This window comes from Manis javanica, chromosome 9, assembly GCF_040802235.1.
Source record: "Manis javanica isolate MJ-LG chromosome 9, MJ_LKY, whole genome shotgun sequence".
Taxonomy (NCBI): domain Eukaryota; kingdom Metazoa; phylum Chordata; class Mammalia; order Pholidota; family Manidae; genus Manis; species Manis javanica.
In genome coordinates, this window is record NC_133164.1 from 35,047,613 (window position 1) to 35,068,026 (window position 20,414).

General features: G+C 36.8%; 1 protein-coding gene across 1 annotated transcript in view; it reads left to right on the forward strand.

Moving 5' to 3' along the window:
* The window catches only part of LOC108397109 (ubiquitin carboxyl-terminal hydrolase isozyme L3-like), a 211,672-nt gene extending 191,664 nt beyond the window's left edge, over positions 1–20,008 (forward strand). Inside the window, exon 5 of the mRNA XM_073212535.1 lies at positions 17,585–20,008. Within this exon, the coding sequence (XP_073068636.1) occupies positions 17,585–17,669 (85 nt within the window). The 3' untranslated portion in view covers positions 17,670–20,008. The remainder of the gene's footprint in view (positions 1–17,584) is intronic.
* The last annotated feature ends 406 nt before the right edge of the window (positions 20,009–20,414 follow it).

Here is a 20,414-nt window from a genome sequence, read left to right on the forward strand (position 1 = left end):
CAATTTAACAAGGTGACTATATGTTAAGTTCATAGTATGCAGGAGGTATTAATGACAATAAAAAATGTTTATGCTAGGCCAGGTTAGGCAGACTGGCAATGTTTTACCGAGAAGATGGCATTTGACCAAGTATTTTAAAATGATGGAGTTGAGGACATGGATGTCTGAGTGATAAGGGTTCCAGGCAGAGACAAAAGTGGTCTGAAGCCCTAATTTCAACCTTAAATATTCTTACCACACACATACACACACACACACACACACACACACACACACACACACACACACACACACACAAGAAATGGTAATTATGTTGTTAATACTCTGATCGTGATCGTTTTGCGATCTACAAATATATCAAATCGTCATGTTGTATACCTTAAACTTACACAATGTTGTATGTCACATATCTTAATAAAGTTGGAAAAATATAAAGTTTATAATAAGATGGAAAAAAAAATATTCCTGGTGTTGCTTGAGGAAGAGAAGCGGCCAGAATGACTGAATGGAGTGAGGGAGCAATGCGGCTGGAGGGTGGAATTCGTGGGAAATGAAATCGGAAACAAAATGAGGTAGATACAGTTGGAGAGGGTTTCTCCACCTTCCATCCTGTTGGACTGGATAGCTTTGTTGTGGGAAGGCTGTCCTGTACGCTGAAAGATACTCAGCACTTTCCTGGACTCCACCCACCAGGAGTCAGAAAATCTGCCTACCAATGGAGTGATAATCACTTTTGTATCCAGACCTTGCCAAATGTCCCCTGGAGGGCACTGTGGCCCTCGGGGACCCTTTTAAAAGATTCGCCCTGGCTTCTCTCTTGCAGACACATTACAGAGATGCAAGGTAAGTAGGAGGATACCAAATGGAAGGCTAGTGCAGTGGTCCAGGCGAGGGATGCTGGGCGAGCCTATCAAGTTCTAAGCAGTGCAGGGGTGAGGATGGGTGCAGCTAAGGTGCTTTCCTAATAGTTTGGATGTGGGATGTGGGATGTGGGAGAAGTTGGGAAGTCAAGGCTGATGTCAATGTGTTTGACCTGAACAATTGGAAGGGCAGAAATGCCATCAAATTCATTAGCATATAAAAATATATATATAATATTAGGGCATTTTAATATTTTAGCTATTTTTCTTCAATAAACTTGAGTCAGCACTACGTAAGTCCTAGGCTAGCATCTGACAAATATATATGTCAAATATATATGTCATTTGGATCCACAATACATATCATTCTTGGTTACTCTTTTGTTCACTTGAAAAGTACGTCTCCATTATTCTGCATAATGAGAATAATAAATGCCAATGTCCTGAAAAGAATGACAGTCATCTCCCTTCACATAATTTTTTCATATTAATTTCTGTATTTCAAGTCTTCATATTAAATAAATTGCATTAAGAAAAGTAGTATTTCTTTTAAACGTAAAAGTAAACATTGAGCAAAATGTACGTATGTATATGTAGAAAAGTAGTCAAGCACACTATTCAGTGAAGCCTGAAAATTCTCTATAAATACCATTTAAGCAAACTTCCATTTACTAGGTTTGGAGAAAAATACTCCTTATGAAGCCCACATTACCTCTTATCCATTCTTGACTGCGTTTCACTTACACACATGATAGAAAGGGCATTATGCTTAGAATCTTATTCTTTCCCACTTTTTATTTACTAATCTAGCAGCTCATGAAATATTAATAGGCTTTAGGTAGGAGAGAGAAGGAGCCTGTTACATTAATTTTAAGGCATTATACTTGAAGACAAATTGCATATGGTTTCCCTACCTCAGAGTTTCTCAAAGCCATGTACGTGCTGAAGTATATTAGGAAACACCATGTAAGGTATATAGATTTCAGCTTCTCTCAAACCAATTTGAATAGGGATATAGTTCTTCTTTTTAACATATGTGTATCATCTTATGGGCCTAACATTCTAAGAAATGCACTTTGAGAAAGACTACTTTAATGCCCCTAACAAATATTGTGTAACTTCTAACTTAGGAAATTCAAACTCCTCATGTCTTAACACTACAAAACAATTGTTCTGTTTAACACCCTCATCTTTTATTTCTGAGTACTAGTGTTCTTCTCATTTAATCGTGTTTTGTAAATCAGTCTCTGCTACCTGATCCTAAAGTATAGGAGTTTTGTAAAATTCTATTTCTAGCACCTTTAAAAATTCTCTACATGATATATTTTTTTATCTTTACCACCACAATTATCTTCTCTACATGCATGCTTTCTAAGTCTATAGTTTTATTTTGACTTTCTGATCTTTTGACTTTAATTAATTCTGGCATGTTTGTGTATAAGCAAATGCAGTATCTCAAATTGTATTTTTTCTTCTCTTCCAAATCTTTCATTCTGCTGTCTCTATTAGCATCAATATAATTTCAGTCTAACATACTAAAAATAGCAGAACTAGTTTTGTTTTCCTTTTTCATATTAAATCAGTTGGACTCCAAATTTTTCTGGGCTTAATTTTAGTGTCCCTTCCGATTTTATTTTTGTCCAGTCTCATTGCTGTCCTAGTTCCCTTAATCATCCATCACATGAACTAACAGGCTTTTAGCTGGAGTTTCTATTTCAGGCTTTCTCTGAGTAAATCCCTGTAGTGATGTCATGTTGTATGCCACAGTTATGGGCTGACTTGTGCACATGGTTTTCTCTAAATCTTGGCTTATTGAAAGTGACCTAATAATTTCATAAGTACCATTTCCTATCACAAATTCTTTCTACCTTTCCATTCAAAATAGATCACTCTCTTCTTTAGCCATACAGAATACTTTTTATTTCTACTGAGGTGTTTCTCATTCTACTCATTGTAGGAATATTAGTTGCTCATATTTCTGCCTACTTTTTCAGACTGTAAGCAATATGGTGCTATGGGAATACTTGGATTTGGGGATAACACACACTCTGTGATGTTGTGAATATAACTTTAAGCCTTTCTTTTTTCATTTTTAAAGTGTTAAAAAATTTTCCCTTAATTTAAATAACATAACATACATGAGAATTAATAACAGAGTGCTTGTAAAGTCCACTCTATGTAAACTCCAGGAACATCTCCAGTCTGCTTTATATACACTCCTTAAAATCTTTACAAATACCAGCCACATGCCAGGTACTGAATGAGTATTGTACAGAAGAGTGTAACTACATTTCCTTTCCATTCTGTTTCCATGAGAATGAAGACCAGTATTGTCTGGTGTTGTTCTTTATAGCACAATATTCAGTGAAGAACAGACACGAATTGTCTGTTGGATCTTAAAGTTTTCACAACAAAAGAAAAAAAATTCAGTTGACTTCTCCAATTATTTATTCCAAAATGACTTTCCTTTTTTTAAAAAAATCATTTTTTAAGAATTCTTTTCATAGCTCTGAGGCCAGATAACAATCATTAGCATTTATTGACCTTTTGCAGCAGTAATTTAATCTTTTGGGGAACAGTTGATTAATCACAGCTTGACATATTGAAATTTGGCATAATTCTCTCCCCAAAGTGCTTCTAGGGCATCAAGTTCTCGGGCTTTCAGTGTAATAGGTAAGGTACATATTACAAGTAAAAAATGTACTCAGAAAAGTCTTCCAGAAATTTCAGGTCATCAGTTTTGGTAAAGTCTTTCAATCTGAGAATGGTCTTACAGTAAATTGAGCACCTTGTTTAATCTCACCTATATCAAGAAAATCCAGGAAAATTGTGGTTAATGATTTGAAAGAAAAGGGGTAAATCTATAATACTACTAAGAATTCAAAAGATCCAATGAATAGGTGAGATTTTTCAAATACGGCTGATTTTAGGATTATCTCATTTAACAACCTTTGATTCATCTCCTAACATAAGAGGCTAGCATGCTAAAACTGTATTTTTCACATCCTATTGGAGAATTTTATAAGATTTCATTTATATGGTATACTCATAGTAAACTTACATTTGGAACTGAGACGAATGGGGGGAAAGAAACAATACTGGACATTACAGATTGTGCAAGAGGTGGTAAGTTTCTTGCAGCTTTCCAAATCAGCAGAAGTTCTGATTTTAACAGAAGGCCATAAATCTGGGCCTGTCTTTGTTGCAGAAATCTCCTAATTTAGTAGGCTGATTCTTAATTCTATAGTACCTGAATGTGATAGGGAATAGCTTCTAAGGAAGCCCATTTAATATTGTCACTTTAGGATCAGAAGTTCAGTCTAGAGTAAGTTTCTTCAAACACTCGAATAATTCAGTAAACTGTTTAACCTGATGATATCAACTCCCCATCCTTAGGCTAGCTGAAGTGGATTTTGTTCTCACCTATTGATATTTCTATTGGTATTCAGACCAATAGAAAATTGTGTCAGGAATTTCTTTAACTAACAACACTTAACGATATGTAAATCTGGGTTTCATAATCTAGATAGATAGGTTGGAAGAGATTCAAGTATGTGTTAGCTTTGTTTTTTAGAATACTGACTATTCATGTTATGTAGTGGCAAAACTATCAAGTCATTACCTTTAGCAGTGAAAATGAAATTCCTATTGAAGAACAGGCTTTGACAGATATGAACAGAGCTCTGATAAAAGCTTGTGGTGAAAATGAAACTTTTCCTTCAGGTTGTTAAATTATTTTCAGTGCCCAGTTTCACCTGGTCTTTCATGTGAAAGTTGGGAAAGACTTGGACCCTGTGATGTGCAACAAGGACATTTGGAGAGAATTAAATAATACTGAAGATCACAATCCTTCCAAAACCTCTGGGCCTGCCTTGTCAATATGAGATGTCTCACTGCCTTTGTTTTTGAAGGCTGCCTCTGCTTATCTTGTAATGTCCACACTTAAGGTCAAGTCTCCCCCAGACACTCCAACAGATACTAGTTCTTATCTCCCAATTCTGTCATTTCTTATTGCCTCCCAATTTCAAACTGCCACTCAGTGGGCAAGAAAACATCTGATCAGAAAAAAAAAAAAAGCTTACAAAGTAAATAATACAGGATTTTGTTTATCTTCAGAAGCATGAAAAAATGCATTTCAATGAATATGAAACTAATTGAAAAGCACACTATTAGGTACAGATGCATTGAAAACTGGTAGTTTGAAAGAAATTAGCAGAAATTATGAATTATATATCTTAGTTTCTGCATCTGAGAATGGCTCCATCTCTTTACTTACTTAGTAGATTGAACCAAGAATCAAACTTAGTCTATGATTACTGAGATTGTGGTGCTTGCAATTCTTTGTTATGATAAAATGAAAAGAACTCTAAGACTTAAGGAGATAGAAATATTAGAAAGAATTCGTTGTATGTAACTTATTTTACTGGCCCATAATTACGTGTCTGCTGTGTTTAAATCTCAATGGCATTGAGTAATATATCAAGTTAGTATCATTGAAAACACTGCTTGAAATTAGTTAGTAGATTTTTATGGAGATGATGGAATCCTAGCATGTCAGAGGTAAAGAAACATAGCCTGACAACTATAGGAAAGGTGGATACACTTCCCATAATAGTCAACAAGATTATAATCAGAGTAATTGGCACACTTGAGTATTGGTGGTGACTGATTGCTGTTATTAGGACAGAAAGAGATGACCAGCCACCTAAGACCATACTTTTTGCATAATCGAAATGTGAATCTAAGTTTAATTAAAAGTAGAACAGATATGAAGCATCACAATGAAAACTCATGAAATATTTTTCAATTCCCAGACCTGGTTAAGTTCAGAAATGTACTGTCACTCACTTGAAGGAAGGAAGAGAAGGCAGAGGTTAAAGAATTAAGGAAAGATTCTGCACTTCTGTGCTGTAAACCTTTCTCTCAGCCTTCCATCCAAAAATATAAAGGAGACTTGGCCATTTACCAATGTAAATTTTCATTCAGGGAATAAACATGTCCAGTTACTTGATTGATTTACTGAGCTGTTAGTAATCCCTTGTGATCCAGAAGTGGTCTAGAGTGGACTACTTGTCAAAGTGGATTTTGAAACTGACTCCATCTCACCATGACTTTTCTCTATACATCAGCCCAAACAATGAGTATTTTCCCAGTAAAGTACTATACTAAGTAGGTATACTCAGCAGTTAAAAGAAATACCACCTTGGTTCTCTGAACTTAAAAGTAAAAGTAATTATTGTAGATGTGAGAAGTGTAACCTCAGAACCAAACATCCTTAGCAAAATAGCAGAGCAACAGCAATGCTATGTTACTGAAAAATTGCATTAAGTGCAACTGTTAAACACTTGAAATGTGTAGACAGCATATCTACACTAAACTCATTTGACTGTTCTGTATAGGAGACAGATGTGTCTTTTAAAATGATCCTAGAGAAAATTAATGCATCCCTTGGTATGAAACTATCCATCTGCTAAAGACTTTTTCTCCATTCTCTTAAGAAAACACCAGATGCAATCTGGTTCAATCTATTGGGAAACAGCAGTGTACCCTCATTTCCCTACCTCTGCATTATGCTACATCAGCTCTCCTGTTAAAGATTCTAATTAATCCACAGGGACCTTGATGATTTCACTACCCTGTGACATAGCATATTGGTCTGACTTTTATTGCCAGGACGTGGTGGGAAGGAAGAAGCAGGTATCCTGAATGAGTTGATAAGATACATGCATTCTGGAGGCTGAGAGATAAGTCTCCTAAAATTCAGGAGTCTGCGTCCTGAGTGAAGTTTTCAGGACTCATTGCATGTGTGAGAGAGTTATCAGGATATTCCTTCCAAATTGAAATTCAGATTGTAGCTCCATTCACCTGCTACCATTAAAAGAGAAGCACAATATCATTTGGATTTTTCTGATGTTGGAAACAAAGTCTACCATACATAAGTGTACCTCTCTGACCCATTTTACTGAATAAGTTGAAGGAATACCAGCTTTTATAATAACCCAAAGAAAAAAGATGCTCTCCACTTTTTCCAGAGTTCACTTCAATGAGCAAAGTTAGAAGAAAAGCAGTAAACATCGTGTGACCACAATAAATCACCACAAGTATTGGTCAGACAGCAAGGCAAACACACAAAAGGCTAATTCAAAATACAGCTTATATACTCTGTTTTGGAAACTAAGTTGAAAATGTATTGTTGCAATATAAAAAAATGTATATATAAAGAAAATCAAATGAAGAAGTGATACCTAATGTGTATCAGTGCAAACTTCATAGATTTAAAATCAACAAATCAATACATATTGGCTTTATAAAACTAAAATTATTACCTACAATAATTAAAATTAAATAATTAAAATAAATATTAATAACTATTAGGACATAAAAATCATTTAAGGGATAAATACAGTAGATCAAAAATACCATTAGCCCAGCATGGTGGCGTGAGTAGGGCAGTGGGAATCTCCTCCCAAAAGCATATATTTTTGAAAATACAACAAATACAACTAATCCTAAAAGAGAGACCAGAAGACACAGGACAACAGCCAGACTACATCCACATGTGCAAGAGCCAAGCGCCTGGTGAAAGGGGTAAGATACAAGCCCCGGACCGGCGGGACCCGAGCACACCTTCCTCCAGCTCCCAGAGGGAGGAGAGGAGTTGGAGCAGTGAGGGAGAGGGAGTAAAGGACTGCTGAACACCCAGCCCCAGCCATCCGCAACAGAGTGCAGACACAGTGCATGCGTGGGGTCCTGGATACTAGGGAAACAGGGCAGCAGGACCAGTGAGTGGGTCCCGAAGCTGATGCCCCTGTGACAAAGAAAAGTGAGTGCTTTTTGAAAGTCTTAAAGGGACAGGGACATAACAGCTGGATGGATACAACACAGGTCACAGTCCAGTACCTGGAAATTACAGGGAAAACCGGGCACACTAACCCCCTGGGCAACAGCTCTGAGACCCCTCATGGAGGTAAACAGCCAAACAGTCCCCCATCCATTACCCCACCGGGGTGCGGTGAAAGCAGAGCAGCAGGCTAAGGATGACAATGCCCTCAGCAAGGGAGCTTCCTCCATACTGGCCGGGCAAGACACAAAGACCCAGTCTACACGCAATTACCTAACAAAAGCCACTAGAGGTCACAGTTGTCCCAGTAAAGAAAGGCCAGAAGCAAGTGAAAAGTTTGGCCCCCCCAGCGAATAGCACCTATCAACATTAAAAGGCAAAAAAATATGATCCAAACAAGACTAACCCAGACAGCTTCAGGATCTGCTGCATCTTCCCCTGAGAAGGAACCTGGGGACATAGATTTAACCAGTCTTCCTGAAAAAGAATTCAAAAGACATAACCATGCTGATGGACTTGCAGAGAAATATGCAAGAACTAAGGAAGGAGAATACAGAAATAAAACAAGCTCTGGAAGGACTTCAAAACAGAATGGACGAGATGCAAGAGACCATTAATGGACTAGAAAACAGAGAACAGGAATGCAGAGAAGCTGATGCAGAGAGAGATAAAAGGATCTCCAGGAATGAAAGAATTCTAAGAGAGCTGAGTGAACAATCGAAATGAAACAATATCCACATTATAGGGGTACCAGAAGAAGAAAAGAGAGAAAAAGGCATAGAAAGTGTCGTTGAAGAAATAATTGCTGAAAACTTCCCCAAACTAGGGGAGGAAATGGCCTCTCAGACCACAGAGGTACACAGAACTCCCATGACAAGGGATCTAAGGAGGGCAACACCAAGACACATAATAATTAAAATGGTAAAGATCAAAGACAAGGACAAAGTATTAAAGGCAGCCAGAGAGAAAAAAAAGGATACCTACAAAGGAAAATCCATCAGGCTATCATCAGACTTCTCAACAGAAACCCTACAGGCCAGAAGAGAATGGCATGATATACTTAATGCAATGAAACAGAAGGGCCTCGAACCAAGACTACTGTATCCAGCACGATTGTCATTTAAATATGAAGCAGGGATTAAACAATCCCCAGACAAGCAAAAATGGAGGGAATTTGCCTCCCACAAACCACCTCTACAGGGCATCTTACAGGGACTACTCTAGATGGGAGCACTACTAAAAAGAGCACAGAACAAAACACCCAACATATGAAGAAGGGAGGAGGAGGAATAAGAAGGGAGAGAAATAAAGAATCATCAGACCATGTTTATAATAGCTCAACAAGCAAGTTAAGTTAGACAGTAAGATAGTAAAGAAGCTAACCCTGAACCTTTGGTAACCACAAACTTAAAACCTGCAATGGCAATAAGTAAATACCTTTCAATAATCACTCTAAATGTAAATGGACTGAATGCAACAATCAAAAGACACAGAGTAATAGAATGGATAAAAAAGCAAGATCCATCCATATGCTGCTTACAAGAGACTCACCTTAAACCCAAAGACATGCAAAGACTTAAAGTCAAGGGAAGGAAAAGATATTTCATGCAAACAACAGAGAGAAAAAAGCAGGTGTTGCAATTCTAGTATCAGACAAAACAGACTTCAAAATAAAGAAAGTAACAAAAGATAAAGAAGGACACTACATAATGATAAAGAGCTCAATCCAACAAGAGGATATAACCATTATAAATATATATGCACCCAATACAGGAGCACCAACATATCTGAAACAAATACTAACAGAACTAAAGGAGGAAATAGAATGCAATGCATTCATTCTGGGTGACTTCAACACACTCCAAAGGACAGATTCACCAGACAGAAAATAATTAAAGACACAGAGGCACTGAACAACACACTAGAACAGATGGACCTAATAGACATCTACAGAACTCTACATCCAAAAGCAACAGGATGCACATTGTTCTCAAGTGCACATGGAACATTCCCCAGAATAGACCACATACTAGGCCACAAAAACAGCCTCAGTAAATTCCAAACGATTGAAATACTACCAACCAACTTTACAGACCACAAAGGCATTAACCTAGAAATAAACTGTACAAAGAAAGCAAAAAGGCTCACAAACACATGAAGGCTTAACAACACGCTCCTAAATAATCAATGGATCAATGACCAAATCAAAATGGAGATCCAGCAATATATGGAAACAAATGACAACAACAACACAAAGCCCCAGCTTCTGTGGGACACAGCAAAAGCAGTCTTAAGAGGAAAATATATAGTAATCCAGGCATATTTAAAAAAGGAAGAACAATCCCAAATGAATGTTCTAATGTCATAATTATCGAAATTGGTAAAAGAAGAACAAATGAGGCCTAAGGTCAGCAGAAGGAGGGACATAATAAAGATCAGAGAAGAAATGAATAAAATTGAGAAGAATAAAACAATAGCAAAAATCAATGAAACCAAGAGCTGGTTCTTTGAGAAAATAAACAAAATAGATAAACCTCTAGTCAGACTTATTAAGAGGAAAAGAGAGTCAACACAAATCAACAGAATCAGAAACAAGAAAGGAAAAATCAGGACGGACCCCACAGAAATACAAAGAATTATTAGAGAGTACTATGAAAACGTATATGCTAACAAGCTGGGAAACCTAGGAGAAATGGACAACTTCCTAGAAAAATACAACCTTGCAAGACTGACCCAGAAAGAGAAAATCTAAACAGACCAATTACCAGCAACGAAATTGAAGTGGTAATCAAAAAACTACCAAAGAACAAAACCCCCGGGCCAGATGGATTCACCACGGAATTTTATCAGACATACAGGGAAGACATAACACCCATTCTCCTAAAAGTTTTCCAAAAAATAGAAGAGGAGGGAATACTCACAAACTCATTCTATGATGCCAACATCACCCTAATACCAAAACCAGGCAAAGAACCCACAAAAAAGAAAATTACAGACCAATATCCCTGATGAATGTAGATGCAAAAATAATTAATCAATTATTAGCAAACCGAATTCAAAAGTATATCAAAAGGATCATACACCATGACCAAGTGGGATTCATCCCAGGGATGCAAGGATGGTACAACATTTGAAAGTCCATCAACATCATCCACCACATCAACAAAAAGAAAGACAAAAACCACATGATCATCTCCATAGATGCTGAAAAAGCATTTGACACAATTCAACATCCATTCATGATAAAAACTCTCAGTAAAATGGGAATAGAGGTCAAGTACCTCAACATAATAAAGGCCAAATATGATAAACCCACAGCCAACATTATACTGAATGGCGAGAAGCTGAAAGCATTTCCTCTGAGATTGGAAACTAGACAGGGATGCCCACTCTCCCCACTGGTATTTAACATAGTACTGGAGGTCCTAGCCACGGCAATCAGACAAAACAATGAAATACAAGGAATCCAGATTGGTAAAGAAGAAGTTAAACTGTCACTATTTGCAGATGACATGATATTGTACATTAAAAACCCTAAAGACGCCACTCCAAAATGACTAGAACTGATATCAGAACACAGCAAAGTTGCAGGATACAAAATCAACACACAGAAATCTGTTGCTTTCCTATACACTAACAATGAACCAACAGAAAGAGAAATCAGGAAAACAACTCCATTCACAAATGCAGCAAAAAAAAAAAAAAAAAATACCTAGGAATACACCTAACCAAAGAACTGAAAGACTTATACTCTGAAAACTACAAGTCGCTCTTAAGAGAAGTTAAAGGGGACACTAACAGATGGAAACTCATCCCATGCTCATGGCTAGGAAGGATTAATATCATTAAAATGGCCATCCTGCCCAAAGCAATATACAGATTTGATGTAATCCCTATCAAGCTACCAGCAACATTCCTCAATGAACTGGAACAAATAATTCAAAAATTCATATGGAAACACCAAAGACCCCGAATAGCCAAAGCAATTATGAAAAAGAAGAATAAAGTCTGGGGGATCTCACTCCCCAACTTCAAGCTGTACTATAAAGCCATAGTAATCAAGACAATTTGGTACAGGCACAAGCACAGAGCCACAGACCAGTGGAACAGACTAGAGACTCCAGACATTAACCCAGACATATATGGTCAATTAATATTTGATAAAGGAGCCATGGACATACAATGGTGAAATGACAGTCTCTTCAACAGATGGTGCTGGCAACACTGGACTGCTACATGTAGGAGAATGAAACTGGACCATTGTCTAACCTCATATACAAAAGTAAACTCAAAATGGACCAAAGACATGAATGTAAATCATGAAACCATTAAACTCTTGGAAAAAAAGCATAGGCAAATACCTCTTATACATAAACATGAGTGACCTCTTCTTGAACATATCTCCCTGGGCAAGGAAAACAACAGCAAAAATGAACAAGTGGGACTATATCAAGCTGAAAAGCTTCTGTACAGCAAAACACACCATCAATAGACCAAAAAGGAACCCTACAGTATGGGAGAATATATTTGTAAATGACTGATCCGGTAAAGGCTTGACATCCAAAATATATAAAGAGTTCACACGCCTCAACAAACAAAAAATAAATAACCCAATTAAAAAATGGGCAGAGGTACTGAAGAGGCAGTTCTCCAAAAAAGAAATACAGATGGCCAACAGACACATTAAAAGATGCTCCACATCGCTAATTATCAGAGAAATGCAAATTAAAACTACAATGATGTATCACCTCACACTAGTAAGGATGGCTGTCATCTAGAAGACAAACAACAACAAATGTTGGCGAGGCTGTGGAGAAAGGGGAACCCTCCTACACTGCTGGTGGGAATGTAAATTAGTTCAACCATTGTGGAAAGCAGTATGGAGGTTCATCAAAATGCTCAAAACAGACTTACCATTTGACCCAGGAATTCCACTCCGAGTAATTTACCCTAAGAACACAGCAGTCAAGTTTGAGAAAGAGATGCACCCCTATGTTTATCGCAGCACTATTTCCAATAGCCAAGAATTGGAAGCAACCTAAATGTCCATCGATAGATGAGTGGATAAAGAAGATGTGGTACATATACACAATGGAATACTACTCAGCCATAAGAAGAGGGCAAATCCTACCATTTGCAGCAACATGGACGGAACTGGAGGGTATTATGCTCAGTGAAATAAGCCAAGCAGAGAAAGAGAAATACCAAATGATTTCACTCATCTGTGGAGTATAAGAACAAAGGAAAAACTGAAGGAACTAAACAGAAGCGGAATCACAGAACCCAAGAATGGACTAACAGGTACCAAAAGGAAAGGGACTGGGGAGGATGGGTGGGTAGGAATGGATAATGGCGGGGGGGGAAGAAGAGAGGTATTAAGATTAGCATGCATGGGGGGGGGTGGGAGAAAGGTGAGGGCTCTACAATACAGAAAAGACAAGTAGTGATTCTACAACATTTTGCTTTGCTGACGGTCAGTGACTGTAAATGGGTTTATAGGGGAGACCTGGCATAGGGGAGAGCCTAGTAAACATAATATTCTTCATGTAAGTGTAAATTAAGGATAACCAAAAAAAAAAGAAAGAAAGAGAAGGGGGATTACTCCCTGATAGGATAAAACTAACTGTAAATCAATGATTAATGCATGCTTTAAATATCCTTAATTTTGATCACTCAAAGGGTGTCAGATGATCGGCTATGAATGTACACTTTTCTGATAATATTCCTTTCTCTTAAAAAAAAAAAAAAGCAATTCCTGTGTGGTGACCTCCAATGAGTTCTACACAATGGTATAAAGGGCATAACAAAGTGTGGGCAAAGGGTCTGTCTGTGTTTACAGAGGGTCAAAGCCTAATTTGGCTACCCAGAAAATGAACTAAGATACGATATGAAGAAGAACTTCCAACATCAGCGCTCTCTGGAAGACTCATACCAGAAGATTATCATCAAAAGTCCTCAACAAAGATCCAGGCACTGCTACAGCTCTAGCTGCATTCATCCCACCGGTTCCTGGACTTACCATGGGAATGAAGAAGGAGACATCTAAGCTGGCCTGTGCATACAGTAAAACAACAAATTTGAGTGGATCTATACTGTTGGAACTCAACCAAGAATTAGGAGAAGTGCAAGTTGTAGCGCTCCGAAATCTTACAACTACAGACTATCTACTGTTAAAAGAACATATGGGATGTGAACAGTTCCCAGGAATGGGTGGTTTTAATTTGTCTGATTTCTCTCAGACTGTTCAAGTACAGTTGGACAATATCCATCATATCATAGATAAATTTTTACAAATGCCTAGGATGCCTAACTGGTTTTCTTGGTTTCATTGGAGATGGCTGGTAATTATAGATCTGCTTTGGTTATGTAACTGTATTCCGATTATGTTAATGTGTGTGCACAATTTAATTAGTAGCTTAAAACCTATACATGCTGAAGTTACTCTATAAGAAGATATGTCAAAGAAATAATCAATCTTCCCATGTTTTCTTCCATCTGGTACTTCTATAGCTTTTCTTCTTCCTTCCTAATTACAACTGTTAAGTAGAATTCGTGCCTCATACCGAATTTACCGAGTATCATAAGTCTTCCAAGTGGTAAAGATACCTCAAGACAAATGCTGGGCATAGAAGCCACAGGGCATAAACCTGCAAAGAAGTAAAAAGCTAACCTTTTCAAACAATATGGCTTCTCTCTCACTTACCAACTTTACATTTCCCTGTATGGCCCCAGAAGATGACTGTTTAGCCTGAGACGGGTAAGATTCCTCAAGGGAGGAACAACCTAAGACAGGCACAGTCGCAGTGGGACCATCAGGTGAGAATTTGGGGATCAACAGAGGTGAGGCTTATAACCTCACCCCCCTGTTTTGAGAGAAATCTTCTGCATCCGTGGATGTTTTATTGCCCTTATCTAGCTTGGATTAACACATAGTCTACAGGCACACACCTGATCATCTACATTTGCTCTCTTACAGCACTAAACTATGTTTTCTATCTTTATCTTGCATCTACCTACTACTTCAGCATTTTATTAAAAATAATAATAATAATAATAAAGGGAGAAATGTGGGATCCACATATAAATCAAGTAAAGAAATCAAAGGAATATTCATATTTGACCTGATTGTTTATAGTTCATAATGCGTGATCAAAACCGAAAGTTTCTGTGATGACTACCCTTGTACTGTTCACCATGTAAGAACTTATTCACTATGTAAGAATTTGTTCACCATGTGAGAACTTGTTCATTATGCTTCAGAAGATTGGAGACTGACGAAAATTAGGCTTGGGGTGGATTAATGATTGTGCATTGAGCATTGACTCCCCTATACAGAATTTTATTGTTGTTAACAACCATTTGATCAATAAATATGAGAGATGCCCTCTCAAAAAAAAAATACTCTTAGGAATTACCCACAAATTTTAAAATCCGTATTTATACATTGATATGCAATACTCGTTCCCACTTGTGGATTGACTAGGAATGCTTGTTGGTATTTGTATTTGTTAACAACTTTTCGAAGTTGTACTTGGTAGAGGACATCTCTCCTCCCCACTTTGCCTCTGTGCTTAGCTCAACTCAGCTGCAAGTGCAGAATGTTCTCATCACTGTGCTGATCAGGGAAGGGAAGGTTCTCCTTTGGTTTCTCTACTGTTCTTGAGAGATTCAGAGGTAGGTTTTCATATTATACTCAGATAGAGATGAACCATAAATTACATCTCATACTAGGAATGATCATTACTTTCCATATGAAGACAGGAAAATTTACTGATTACAACAGGCCTTGGGAAAAGTTGTTAAAAAAATTTTTTTCACAGAGGCAAATCCTAGCATTTAGCTCTGCGACCTCTGAGCCCCCGAACTGTTGTGCATGACCTTTGAGAGGGGCTTTCTCTTGGCCAGACTGCTCAACATATCTTTCCAAAAAGGTTAATTCTAGGTCATTCTCTCTTCTTTGGCTTCAATATTTCAATAAATCTCATCTTTATCCTTCCACACTAATCTTTTTTTACTTTATCCTTGACAAAAATATGTAATGGCAAGTGTAGTTCAAAAAGAGTAGATCACTCAGTTTAACTAGAAATCATATCATTAAGGAGAGACTATTTTGCCTCACCTAAAGATTGGAAATTTTCATTCTTCCCAACAAGAGTTATCCAGGCATCAATCCCTAGAGACAAAGTAAGGGAGATAACTCCTTCTATTCAAGAAATTCAGTTCTTTCTGTAAGAAACATCCAAAATAAGCCTGCTAATATATCAAAGCAAAGATAAAAATCTATTCCTTCACAAAATTTAAACATTCATTTTCTGCTACAAAGTTAGATGTTTTGGTTTTGTTTCAGCAAATCTGAATGGAATTTTCCTAAAGAAAACATTTCTTTAGGATAATAAATAAATAAATAATGAAATAATGAAATGATGAAGATTTTTCTCAAATATCTTGGAAGTAATTTGAGAACAGGTTTTCAATGATTAAAAATGACCATTTGCATAAACAATTCACTATTTGCATGAACTGGAAACTTTTTTTTGACCCAGAGTATAAATGAGTTGTAAAAATATTGCATTGGATGTTTTTTCCCTGTTATATGATAAGTGGGTAAAGGGCAGAAAGTTTCTTTAGATAGTTTTTGTTGACAGTCACTACTAAGTGGTTTTGTCAATAAGTGAAGGACAAATGATTGCGGTTATCTATGAGTGAAGTATAAAAATTTTTGAAACAACATTGGCACATAAAGTACAACACATTGTTGAAATAGACTGCTGTAGAAAAACTGATTACAAATCTCCAATAATAATTGTCAGAGCTACTCAAAATTGTGGGAAACAAAAGAGCATGTTAATGAAGTAAAACTTATTTTATATAATAGAAAAAAGTGAATTATATCTTACCAAGTGGGAGCACAACATTTGAAATATATTTTTTTTTCTGTTTTTGACATAAAACAAAACAATCTAAGCCAAAAACATAAATATGAAGGAATCATTATGCTTTAAATCAGCTACACATTCCAGGTTATCACAAATATCTATGTACACTCATATGCATATGTCTATGCCTAGATAGGTATGCACAAGTATTTATATATGTTTACACACAGACATACACATATGTATAGATATGCACACACATATGCACCTGGTTAACCATTCTATTTTAATATATTGACAGATGCCATTGCTTAGACATGAGCATTTTCCCAAATCAATTTATTATGCAGTTTCCTTGTCATGGTTTCTCAGCATTGATATTTTGAGGCATATTTTTTTCTAATCATAGAATTCATTGTATCTTGGATTAAAATTAAATAGTTAAAATTAGTTTGCAAAATTTTATTTAAGACAATGCAATATCAAATCCTTTTGGGGAAAGGTGCAACTAGTCATTAACTTTCCATGAAATGCTCATGAAGGAATGATTAACAGGTCCTTAAGACATACATATTTTGTGGTTGTAGTATGCAGAATGTTTGCTGATACATTTATTTATTTTTTGATGACTGCAATATCCCTTTACAATTATTTTGCTGCAGCCGGTTTAAAATTTGTTCCTTACATTTTCCTTAAGTGATGCCTCTTTCATGACATTTCCCTTGACTATTAATATCTCTTTTGTTATTTGTTTTTGTGTATTTAATGAAATACATATTTAATTTTTATACATTCATAATTATCAAAAATTGTTTATATTTGTAATCAATATGCCTCAATTTATTGTTAATGAGGTTGCACAAGATGCACTAAAACTGTCTGAAACATATTTTGCTTTATATATGAACATTTATGTTTACTGAAATATGGAAGTAAATATTATGTTTCCAGGGGTGCAAATGAAGGAAAAACTACCTTCCTGTTTTCTTTTCTCTCCTTCTCTGTAGATATAATGGAGGTGCCACAACAATTTCTGATCCTCCTAATATCTTAAAAACCCCAAAGAAGGTATCCACTGTGGAAGAGAACTAAAGAACCAGGTAGACAGAATAAATTTTGCAGTTGATGACAGCTGCCTTCTGTTATCGGCTCTCCTAGAGTTAGCACAGAAAGCACAAGAATGAAGCAGCTATGGGGCAGGTGTTGTGGCTTTGTGTTGCCTTACAGCATGCCTCCCACTTGCCCAGCTGGGTGATACTCAACATGTGAACAAGAACACACATTGGTCCTCCAACCCTTAAGGACAGCATCTAGAGACTTGGTGGAAAATTGACTACTTTGGACCTTTTCTACCCTAGAAGGGGCAGCAGTTCATTTTTGTGAGGAGTAGACATTCCAAAATATATGTTGCCTTCCTGCATTCAGAGCCTGAGCTAGAACCACTCTCCAAAGACTTTCAGAATGATTCACCTGCACAGGATTTCACATAACATGTCAGATCAATGAGCATACTTTACACAAAGAAGATGAAGGAATGAATCCAACGCCATGGTATCCATTGATTACATCAAAATGGCAATATTCAGAATCTAGAAGATTGATAGAGCAATGAAATAGCCAGCCAGATGCATAAAGCACCATCTCAGTGGTAATACTTGATGACAGTGAGGTGTCATTTTCCAGGATGCAACACAAGAAAGACCTTTATACAGTGATGGGTCTGTAGAAAGAATACATAGTGCAAATCCTACAGCTGGGAGCAAGCTCCCACTTATCATTACCTAGACGGTGCTCTTGACATCAGTATCAATGACAGCAATAGTAAGGAAGTCGGATTTGGAAGAAAAGATGAAGCTGTAATAAAAATTTAACAATAGCTTTGGCTGGCCCAGTGGAAAGATTCTTTCAAAGTTTCCCTATTTAGGGTGGGGAGTACTGTGGCCTGTCAAAAGAAAGGATTGATCCTGGGTGAGGCAATTTGATGACTTGTTTGGGAGATCTGTGCTTCATGACCCTGGAAACTCTTAGTTTTATAGGTCTGTAGGTTCTGTATCCCAGAGGAGAAAGAACTTCCATCATGAGACATAAAGCCAGAGTTTCACTTAATCTAAACACTGCTCTTACCTAGGTACTTCGAGGACTTTGTTTCAGTGGACCAGCAGGCATGAAGGGTACTCATCATCTTGTCCAGGAAAATTGAATCTGACTGTCAAGAGGAGGTAAGGAGGTACATAGGCATGCATTTGATATGTAGACAGGCCTTTTGGCATTTTGGTGCCTTTTGGCACTCCCTTGCTGAATTTTGATGTTTAATGGATAAACCCAGAAACCCTGAGGTAAAATCATGTGACCAGCTCAGCTCTCTAGGGAGGAGGGTCTGGTTATGCCATCAGGTGTGCCACCAAGAGCATAAGACGTTCTGGCCGACCATAAGGGAATCAAAAAGTAAATGGTAGAGGAGGGAAACTATGAATATCAGTTGTAGTCCCCAGGTCAGCTGCAATGCCAAGGTCCCTAGTTCATCATACCCTCTTCTAAGTCTCAAGAAATGGCTCATTGGAATGCTAAAGGACTGGTTCTGGGAACCTGTAAGAATAGTTCTGAGCAATGCAAGAGATGGAAAACGGAGGAAGCTGTGATGTCCTTGTTCCTCCAGCTACTGAGAATGCAACCAGAAAATTGCTCTCAGCTGCCAAGCCTCTTTCAGACTTCTTTCCGTGATGAAGCTCCATCATGCCTCTGTCCCTGGGCAGCCTGCATTCAATGACTAGTCAACACAGTGTATAAATACTTGATGCCTTTACCTAAATTGGAGCATCTCCAAAGGGAGTTTCCCACTGGGCAGCCATGTTGGTGTTGAGCATGCCTACAGCTCAGCTCAATCCTCCTATATTCTCTCTCACAGATAACATGTAATAAATCTCCAGGGTGATATATTCCATCTCATTGTCTGCTTGGGAGCAACCCAACTTAAAGCACTTATAAGAAATTCATTATGTGCCCAAACAATATTCTAGATATTTTACATATGTTAATTCATTTTATAATAGAGATATGTATATGAACACACTATTTAATAGATATCAACTAGATAAGAATACAGAAATTTATATAGCATATGACCCAATCAATAATATGGTGAAAATAATCTTGTAAACTATCAGAAAGAAAACTATCCCATGAAATATGAATATATGCAATCTGTTTCCAAAGTTACTGTGAATATTCATTATCATACACTCTTTAGACATCATCATGTGATAAAATGAAACTTTTCTTTTACTGTTTTGCTGGGATTTGAGTTTTGTGGACATCAAAAATATACACAAAATGTAAAATAATCTTATTATTTCAATACCTAAAATGTTTGTTGCATGTGTGGAGATTATTGATTGTAATATCAGCTCTGTTGTAATCATCTATGATTTGGAAAAAAATAAAGCTCAGTATAAAGTAACATATTCTAAAGACTTGCTAGCCCTTTCCATTATTTGCTCTTAATCATAGTTCCTAATGCTTATTCTTCCATTTCCATCAAGGGAAACATTGTTTTAAATAAATGAATACTTTTTAATGAAGTGTTAATTTATAATAACATAAAAGTGAAAATAAGCAATGACAGAAACTTATTAAGGATTCTTCTAGGAGGATAAAGAAACTGTAGAAACTAAGACAGTTTCAGTCTTGAATTAAAAAGCATTCAATTTAGAGTGTAGGAAAATTACTTTGTTTCAGTAACAAGTTTCTCAGAATAAAGTGTTCCAATTTATAATTTTCTTTTGTTATGACAGCAAGTAGAGAAAATTGCCATGGCTAATAAAATGTATGAGCCTTCGA